The 9,443-nt window shown below is 47.9% G+C and overlaps 1 protein-coding gene across 3 annotated transcripts; it reads left to right on the top strand.

Moving 5' to 3' along the window:
• The first annotated feature begins 2,113 nt into the window (after positions 1 to 2,113).
• RBM43 (RNA binding motif protein 43) lies at positions 2,114 to 8,329 on the top strand. 3 transcript variants are annotated; one of them, XM_088168420.1, is made up of 4 exons: positions 2,114 to 2,622; positions 4,500 to 4,698; positions 5,143 to 5,237; positions 5,316 to 6,908. In XM_088168420.1, the coding sequence occupies exons 1-4, from the start codon at positions 2,620 to 2,622 to the stop codon at positions 6,036 to 6,038; spliced, it is 1,020 nt and encodes a 339-aa protein (XP_088024546.1). In that variant the 5' UTR covers positions 2,114 to 2,619; the 3' UTR covers positions 6,039 to 6,908. The 3 variants fall into 3 exon arrangements, with proteins under 3 accessions (XP_088024546.1, XP_088024545.1, XP_014747137.2); XM_088168419.1 differs by lacking the exon at positions 2,114 to 2,622 and adding an exon at positions 7,349 to 7,577 and having other exon boundaries at positions 4,365 to 4,698; positions 5,316 to 6,034; XM_014891651.2 differs by lacking the exon at positions 2,114 to 2,622 and adding an exon at positions 8,184 to 8,329 and having other exon boundaries at positions 4,366 to 4,698; positions 5,316 to 6,034.
• Positions 8,330 to 9,443: the final 1,114 nt, after the last annotated feature.

Genomic DNA, 9,443 nt, shown 5'->3' with positions numbered 1-9,443 from the left:
TTTTGGTTGTTTTAAATTATTTCAGCCAAGGATTGAGCTGAAACTGTGCCTGGATTTGTAGCAGTGCTGGGGGGGAAGAGCTCTGAGGGATCTGGTGAGCTGGGAGGGCTTGGAGAAAGTAATTTTCCAAGGAGAAATGTTTTTCCTTTTCTCCTGTCATCCTTGGAAAACAAATCCTCCTCTGACTTTGCACTTTTGCCACCCTTGGGGGCTCTGAAATGCTTTGGCCCCAACAATCTGAACTCCAAACATGAGCCTGACATTGAAAATAATTTATTTGACATCTTGATGTGCAGGGAAAGGAGAGTGCACTGCAAAAATACCTCAGGGCTTGTCATTCCAGCCAAACTGTTAATTATTCCAGACGAACTGTTAATTGGCAATGGATAAAAGCTGAATGTGGAAGATTAAAAGGCTGCAAACACCACAGTTTATTCTGAATTTGCTGTCGAGTGAGATAAGTGGGACTGTAGCACCTCTCACTGTTTAGGGTGTGCAAAGGCAGGGATTGATTACCTGGCCATTGTAAAATAATGATAATTACTTCAAACAAAGTCGTGCTGAAGAACTGATGGAGATTGTGCACTTCAGCACCTCTCAAAAACTTGATAAGACCAGACACCTTAAAAAGAAAGGGGAAAAAGCCCTGAGAAAGGTAAAAAATGTCATTAATTTCAACTGCATCTCACTGATAATTACAGAGAAATAAATCCTTAAAAAGGAAAAAGCTTAAAATTCTCATAAGGAGTAGTGAGAAACTGCAGGTTTTTAAATCAGATTTTTACACTCTAAAGACAAAGTCTGTAAATGTCTTGCTTTTGTCCCTGATGAATTATGGCTTGTGATGATTACCCTGTTAAATTTTAGAGCAGCAGTGGTGCTTTAAAGGCTGGAGACTGGTTTTAATGATGAAAAATAAGAATAAAGCATGGGTGATGTTTCTATCAAAGTCAATATCATTTTTCCTCCCTGCTGAGGTGCCTTTCTCTGGGGCTGGGAGGTTTTTAATACCCAAATTACACACAGGGACATTTCCCTGCTGCAGCTTTCCCCCAAACACGGGGCACTTTGGGGCCAGGGCAGCTGTGCAGGCACAGCCTGTGGGGTGCCCTGGGGGTGTCCCTGGCCAGGGGGGACATTGGGATGGAATTCCTGCCTGGGAGGATGAGGAAGGGCTGGCACGGGGTGTCCAGAGCAGTGTTCCCTGTCTGGGAGTGTCCCTTTGCACGTGTGTCCCCGTCCCTGTCCATGCGTGTCCCTTTCCATGCGTGTCCCTGTCCCTGTGTGTCCCTGTCCTGTGTGTCCCTGTCCCTGTGTGTCCCAGTCCATGTGTGTCCCTCTCTCTACACGTCCCTGTCCCAATTCCTGCGTGTCCCAGTCCCTGTGTGTCTCTGTCCATGTGTGTCCCTCTCCACACCTGCCCTTCTCCACGTGTGTCCCTTTCCATGTGTATCCCTCTCCCTGCATGTCCCTGTCCCAGTCCCTGCGTGTCCCTGTCCCTGCATGTCCCTGTCCATGTGTGTCCCTCTCTCTACACGTCCCTGTCCCAGTCCCTTTGTGTCCATGTGTGTCCCAGTCCATGTCCATGTCCCTGTCCCTTCATGTCCCTCTCTCCATGCATGTCCCTCTCTCTACATGTCCCTGTCCCTGTGTATCCCTCTCCCTGCATGTCCCTGTCCCAGTCCCTGTGTGTCCATGTGTGTCCCTGTCCCAGTCCACATTCCTCTCCATACGTGTCCAAGTTCCTGCGTGTCCCTGTCCCCGCGTGTTCCTGCTCGCTGTGCCCATTCCCACCCCTACAATTCCAGCCGGGCAGGGCGCTCCGGGTGCCCATTCCCAGCCCCACAATTCCCAGCCCCACAATTCCCAGCCCCACAATTCCCAGCCCCACATTCCCAGCCCCACAATTCCCAGCCCCACAATTCCCAGCCCTACAATTCCCAACCCCACATTCCCAGCCCCACATTCCCAGCCCCACATTCCCAGCCCCACAATTCCCAGCCCCACAATTCCCAGCCCCACATTCCCAGCCCCACATTCCCAGCCGGCCAGGGCGCTCCGTGTCCCGGACTGGCTGGAGGCGGCCGCAGGGGCGGCCCCGCCGCTTCCCCGCAGCTTTCGCTTTCGTTTCCCCGCCGGGCCCGCTCGCTCCGGGCCCTTCCCGGTACAATCCCCGTCCCAGCAGCATCCCGGTCCCGGTGGGATCCCTGTCCCGGTGGGATCCCCGTCCCAGCAGCATCCCGGTCCCGGTGGGATCCTGGTCTCAGCGGGATCCCCTTCCCGGTAGAATCCCGGTCCCGGTGGGATCCCCCGTCTCAGCAGGATCCCGGTCCCAGCAGGATTCCCTTCCCGGTAAAATCCCCATCCCAGCGGGATCCCCTTCCCGGTAAAATCCCCATCCCAGCGGGATCCCCTTCCCGGTAAAATCCCCATCCCAGCGGGATCCCCTTCCCGGTAAAATCCCTATCCCAGCGGGATCCCCTTCCCGGTAGGATCCCCTTCCCTGTAGGATCCCCGTCCCGGTGGGATCCCCGTCCTGGTAGGATCCCGGTCCCGGTGGGATCCCGGTCCCGGTGGGATCCCCGTCCCGGTGGATCCCGTCTCGCTGGAGCAGCGGTCATGGCAAGTGCCGGGGCAGGGCCGGGAGGAGCTGGGAGGGGGGAAAGCGCTGGAAAAGGGTGGCAAGGGAGCTGGAGAGGGACTGGGGACAAGGGATGGAGGGACAGGACACGGGGAATGGCTGCACACTGGGAAAGGAGTGATTTGGGTGCGATATTGGGAAGGAATTCCTGGCTGGGATGGAATTCCAGAGAAGCTGTGGCTGTCCCTGGATCGCTGGAAGTGTCCAAGGCCAGGCTGGATGGGGTTTGGAGCAGCCTGGGACAGTGGGAGGTGTCCTAGGGGTGGCACTGGATGGGATTTAAAGTCTTTTCCAGCCAAAACCAGTGTGGGATTTGCCAGGAAGCCACAGCAGGAGCCCAGAGCTTCTGCCCCATCCCTGCATCCCTGCATCCCATTCCTGCATCCCATTTCTGCATCCCATCCCATCCCATCCCATCCCATCCCATCCCATCCCATCCCATCCCATCCCATCCCATCCCATCCCATCCCATCCCATCCCATCCCATCCCATCCCATCCCATCCCTGCATCCCTCCTTCCCATCCCTCCCTCCCTTCCTGGGAGCAGCTGCTCGGCACAGACGCCTCTCGGGGAGTGATTCAGCACAAACCTTGTGTTCTTGGGGGTTTTTTTTGTTGGTTTTTTTCCCCCCCTAACCCCAGTAGCAGCCCCGAGTGTTGCTCCCAAACACCAGCTGGGAAGGTGTGAGCGATGTCTGGCAGCTGAGCCGAGCTCCGGCTGTGCCAGGCGTGAGAAAACCCCGCCTGCATCTTTGGGAGCTCCCTGTTTGTATTCCCGGCGTGCTGCCTCATTACAGCGGGCACTTGCTCTCACACCGCCGGCATAATTGGCTACTGTCATTAATTAAAAGCTCCCGGCTCTCGGAAAATTTGGTGGGGGGATAAAAGAGAGGTTGGGTTTGTCCGCACAGCCGTGGTGGTCCCCAGGATTTTGGACAGACATCACTCCCTTAACAGCACTGCAGCCCGGGCCCAAAAGAAAACAAAACAAAAAAAAAAAAAAAACCCCAAAACTTAAGAGAAGTTGAAAGAATTCAAATTAAATTCAGATGAAAGAATTCCATTTAAAGATGGAGTGAGTGACCTCAAGTGCAGTTACTGACAGCTCGTTCCCACAAACGCTGCCATGCACACAAACCAAATTTATCTCCTTTCTTCCAAAAAACCAGCGAGCTGTGATAAATTTAGTCAGTGCTCCACAGTTTGCAGGGATTTTGCCGTGATATTCCCAGAGAAATGTTACTGTTTATGTCTGTGTAATAGGAGTGGAAGGAAAATCTGCTCTTCCTAACAAGATGTGGATGCAAATCCTGTTTGGGATGGGGTTTGTGTTTGCTCCTGGGGTCTTTTGGCTCTGCTGGAAATCCTGTGTGTGGTTGGTTGTTCTATGCTCTGCCAGCCTGGGCTGGCTGGGATGATATTTTCCCCATTTTCCAAGATTATCCATGGTAATAAATGGAGGGAGCTGAGTCAGAGCACAGCCCGAGATCCTGGCTCTCCTGAATTTAACAAGGGATCTGCCCCTTCCACTCTGCAAGGAATCCTTGCTGAGCACCACTACAGCTACAATTTTTAATTCTCTTCGAATTTTGAATATTGGAAAATATCAGAGGAAACCACGTTGTCAGTGGGACCTGCCAGCAGAGAAACTTAAATTTAGTGCTCATTTTTCCTGCTTTAAGAAGATACTGAGAGGGTTTAAATGGCACTTAAAACCAGTTTTTAGTGCACAGTAATGCAGGTGCACTGAGATGTGATTGAGCAGGATTAATTAACCCCTAAATGCCCATTGCAGAGGGAGGGGGAGTGGGAATTTGGGATGTCCCTCCTGTATTTACAGTGTCCCATCTCTGCACAGGCCACGGGCCAAGCTGCCAGATCCACGAGGACAATTGTCATTGCTGGTGTCCCAGCTGGCCTCCTGCAGGATGATGTCATGGCTGACATCCTCACCATCCACTTCCAAATGTCCAGGAATAACGGTGGGGATGTGGAAGAGGTCACGTATCCCACACGGAACAAAGGAGTTGCCTACATCACCTTCGAGGATCCAGGAGGTGTTTAGATTCCTCTATTAAAATATTATTTAAATTGCAGCCATTCCCCGAAGAATTAACCCCGGAATGTTGATCCCAAGCCAAATGATTTTAAATTGGGATTTTATAGAACTGGGAGGCTTGAAGCCTCTCTGGTAATCAGGCCAAGTTTCAGGATTTTATTTCTGCTCGTTGAAGTAATGACTCACTCGTCATGCAGAGCCTCGTGTTTGTTTTGCAGGAACAAATTTATGCCATGAATAAAGTATTATTTCTGTAGTCAGGCTCTGGGGAATAAATCTCTGCCAATTAATGTGCCAAGGAGACGGGCTCGTGTCTCTCTGAGCAATTTGGAGTAATACATAAAATATTAGCTGAGGGTATTGAGTGGGTACATGAAGGGTTCCAGCAGGCTGGAGGTGACTCAACAAATGCATCTGGGTTTTTTTTTTTTTTTTTTTTTAGTTGTGGAGAGTGTTCTGAAGAAGGATCAGCATCTCCTGCAGGACAAGAGGCTGTCCAGGCTCTACCCCCTGGCCGTGAGCCGCTACAGCCAACACGTGAGCTCCTCCCTAATTCACCTCATTAGCTTCAAGCTAATTAACCGCTCCTTTAACTTCTCCATCTCACGATTCCAGGCTTTCCTGTGTGTCACCTCCACCCTCAGCGTGGCTGTGTTCAGACATCGATTTGTTTTGGAGGATTTGGTGGAAGAGATGAGAAAGCAGAGCCCGGATTTGAATTTTGGACCTTTGCAGCCTGATGGGAGAATTGCTGTGCAAGGATCCTTCCCAGCACTCAGAGCACTGAGAGAATTCCTCTTGTTAAAGGCAAAATCCTTCCCAGAGGAGGACAAAAAAGAAGGAAAATCCCATCAGAGACCGAGGAGGAAGCTGCAGGAGCACAGAGGTGCCGTGCAGATGAGGAATTCCACCCGGGATGCACAGAGGGAAAAACAAGTGCTGATTCTGGACACGGATATTTATCACTACATGAGGTTCTTTCATCCCAAAACACTCCAGGCAAACGATGTCGTCATTTCTGGTGTCACTGAAGGTGACATCACCACGGTGTGCATTGAGAGTGCTGCTGGCAGGAGAGCTGCTGCTGCACAGGGATTAAGGGCCAAGAAAACGATTGAGGATTTCTCTGTAGAACTCCAGAAAATTCTAAGGAAGGAGAGGATCTGCTTGAAGGAGCACAGCAGGGAGGAGAGGCAGAGGTACAGGCAGCTCTGTGAGAGGCTAAAACCCCGTTACCCTGCCCTGCTGCTCACTCCTTGTGACACCCACGTTGATGTCGTGGGGACTCCTGCAGATGTTTTGGCCTTCACAGAGGATGTGAAGAGGCACTCCAGGTAGGAGTGAGCGTTCCTGTGGTTTGTTCTTCCCTGCACAGCTCCCTCTGTGCCACTGCCACGTCACTTTGTCCCACTCACAGGCTGGCAGTGCACGCCCTCAAAAATACCCAATTAAGGTCAGGACAAGAAACCAATGATCTCTGCACTGAGGGAGCAAAGAATTTAAACTCTTCTGTCCAGAAAGAGCCACATTTCCCTTTTCATACCTCAGTGCACTCTCATCCCGACTTGCTGTCAAGGAGTACATGATGAGAAAAGAGATTTTTTTTTAATTTTTTAGTTTTTTTTTTTTTAAGCTGGGTGGGCCAACCTTGTAGGAAACACTGCAGGGAAGTTGTGTGTGAGGTTGTGGGAGGAGGTGAGCACAGCAGACACGAATGGGGACCTTGATCTGCACAGGGACCTTGTCCCCATTGAGGTGCACAGAGGAGAAATTTGGCAGAGCAAAATGCACATGGAATGGACAGGCTTGAGAAAACCTTGGAAATTCTTCCCTGAAGGAAACAGGCAAATTTGTTTTCATAGGAGCAATAATTTTTTATTTTTTTTTTCCCAGCTGCAGAAGCTTCTGCAGCATCTCTTGACAGCACGTGAAAGTGTGTCCAGAGATTTGATAGGAAAATTTGGGGGCATTCAGGCTTTGGAATCAGATTGTGTTTATGCAAATCTGTTTCTGTATCCATTTACAAGGGCACAAAGATTTTTTTTTTTTTTTTTTAAACAACTGATTTAGAAAATAGCTTTTATTTTGTGATATCTGTGTGTTCAGAGTTATTTCTCAAAACATCCAGCTCTTCTGTCTGATGTGCAGGGAAAGTTTTAGGGGGGTTTATGCCATTAAAGAAAGGAGTTGTCCAAAACTTCCAAAAAATGGTGTCTGTGTTGTTTTAACCAAATCCCAGATTTTTGGGTGGAAACCCAGACCTGAAACCCAAGAAATGCTCGAGGCATTTTCTTGTCATCGCTGATTATCCATTGCAATGATGGCAGTGAAAGGTGCTCAAGCATTTATTAAAAATGACAGAGCACAGCAGGCTGATGGGTTTGGGTGCTTTGCTGAATTGGGAGGGGGCAGCAAAATTTAAGAATTTCATCCTTCCCAAATTCTGCAGGTTCTCCAAGGGGCTCAGGGATGGGAAATCTGGAGCAGAGATGAGAAGTTTTTCAACCTTGTCACAGAGAAAATCCTCTATGAAGGATAATCCTTTCATAAAATCAGTGCTGTTTCCAGTGTCCACATTGAGCTCATCTTTTTTTTGTTGTTTTTCTGAAGAGCCTCATTTTTATTTTATTTTATTTTTCCTGATTCAGAGCTTTGGAATTTCCTACTTGCTCGACTGGCAGGGCAGTGGCACTGGTGGCTGTGTGAGCCCTGCCTGCTGGCTCAGGGTGGATTTTGGGTCCCTTTTGGCAGCAGCACCCTCAGGTGTCCTCCAGCTCTGCTTTTCTGCCTGACAACTCTGTCCTTACCCGACCATTTGCAGTCACAACCTCAAAACCTTGAAATCACAGCTGAATAAAATGGGGTTTTTTGGGCTTTTTTTTGTTTTTTTTTTTTCGAATCCTGGCTCAGCTGGAGCAGCTCCTCTCCACATTCCCTTTGCCCCCCACGTCCTTGGCACCCCTTCAGCATTATCCCATTGTTCCCATGGGCTCTCCCATCTGCTGCTCTCATTCCCAGGATGTCACTTCTGCAGACAAAAAGAGCTTTTTTTTTTCCTCCCCTGCCTGTTTTGTTTGTGGAGTGCTTTGGAAAAAGGCATCTGGGGGTGGTGGGTGGGGAAAAGAGGAGCTATTGTGCTCCAAGGCTGCTTTTCCAGGTTGGATTTGGATGGGAATTTGTGGGACACAGATTGAGAAATTAAGAAAATTACAACCTGGAAAATATTCCAGGCTGGAGCTTCTCAGCTCTGTTCCCAGCCCAGCTCAAGGCCAGGGAGAATTTCTGCCAGGGTGATAATTTGGTGACAATAAAAAGGAATTAATACCAAAGATAGAAGCCCTGTTGTGGTGTGTGCCCAGGCCCTGGCCATGGGGTGTCTTCTCTCTGAACCAATCTCCTTTTCTCTGCTCTGGGAGTTGCAGTCCTGCTATAAACCCAAGTGTGTTTGTGAATAAACTTGGCTCTTTCTGCCTGTCATGACAGACCCCCATGGAGCTGAGCATCTTAAAGGGTTAAAATCCCTTCCCACGGCTACAGGAATTCCTCACCTTTGGCACCTGGGATGGATCCAGGGCTCGAGATAAATCTGAGATCCAGAGCAGCCCAGTGTGTGCTGGGAAAAAAAAAAACAAATAAAAAAACCAACCAGAACATCACCAGTGCAGCACATTCCTTCCCCACACCGTGCAGATCCCGTGGAAAAAAATGGATATTTAGCTAAAATCTTTCCAATTTGATCATTTCCATGAATATTCCAATAAATCCAATCCCTGTTAGGGCAGCTCAGAGATTTGCCTGCTCTCGTTCTCGCTGTTGTTTTTATGGCAAGGAAAGCGCTGTGAAATTCCACTTAAAAAAAAAAAAAAAATTTGTATGTGCTGGAGAATATTTGGGGAAGCAGCTGGGTCTGGTGTTGATTCAGGACTCTCAGGTTTGCACATTAATTTGAATTAAAAAAAAAAACAAACCTGCTCGGGAGACCTCAACAAAATATTTGTGTCCTCACTCGCTGCCCTTTCCCAGAAGGGGATAAATAAGAGTTGTTAAAATATAAAGTCTAATTTTGGTTTGAGGCACAACTCCTAGTGGGAGGGAAAAAAAAAAAAAAAAAAAAAAAAAAGCCCTTTTTGCAGATTATTTTTTTGGCCCCAAAGTTGGCCCTGCCACTTTTGAGCTGTGCTCAAACTTCTGTGTGTTCGTTTCCAAGTGCACAAACTGCAAAGGAGCTGTCAGAGCTCCTGAAAAATTAAAAAAAAATTTAAAAAATAAATAAAAAATGTCAATCCCAAAGGGATCCTGAAGGAATATTCTGCTTTTGAGAGCTGTGTGTTTTATTTAAAAATAACCCTGTGTAAGAAAAATAAACAGATTGTAATTATGTATTATCTATATCAATATATAGATTAGATTTCTGTATATTTATTTGATTTCTATATCATATTAGATTTCTAATTTACATATTTTATATATAATATATATTTATATAAATAGATATCATTGAAATAATTATTTATTTTCTCTAATTTGTATATTTATATCAAAATACATACAGATGACATATAAATATAGAATTATTTCTGTTATAATTACAGCAGAAATAATCAGTAACAACTCGTTATCTGAGGCAACTTTCACACCCAAATCTTTATCAGGCTGCTCTGGGAAGCATCAAACCCAGATGAAAATGGGAATATTTCCCAGCTGAGGGTGATTTTGACCCAGGAGTGGATCCCACCCAGAGAG

The sequence above is a fragment of the Sturnus vulgaris genome, chromosome 7 (genome assembly GCF_052056855.1).
Source record: "Sturnus vulgaris isolate bStuVul1 chromosome 7, bStuVul1.hap1, whole genome shotgun sequence".
NCBI lineage: Eukaryota > Metazoa > Chordata > Aves > Passeriformes > Sturnidae > Sturnus > Sturnus vulgaris.
This window is presented reverse-complemented; position numbering and strand designations above follow the sequence as displayed.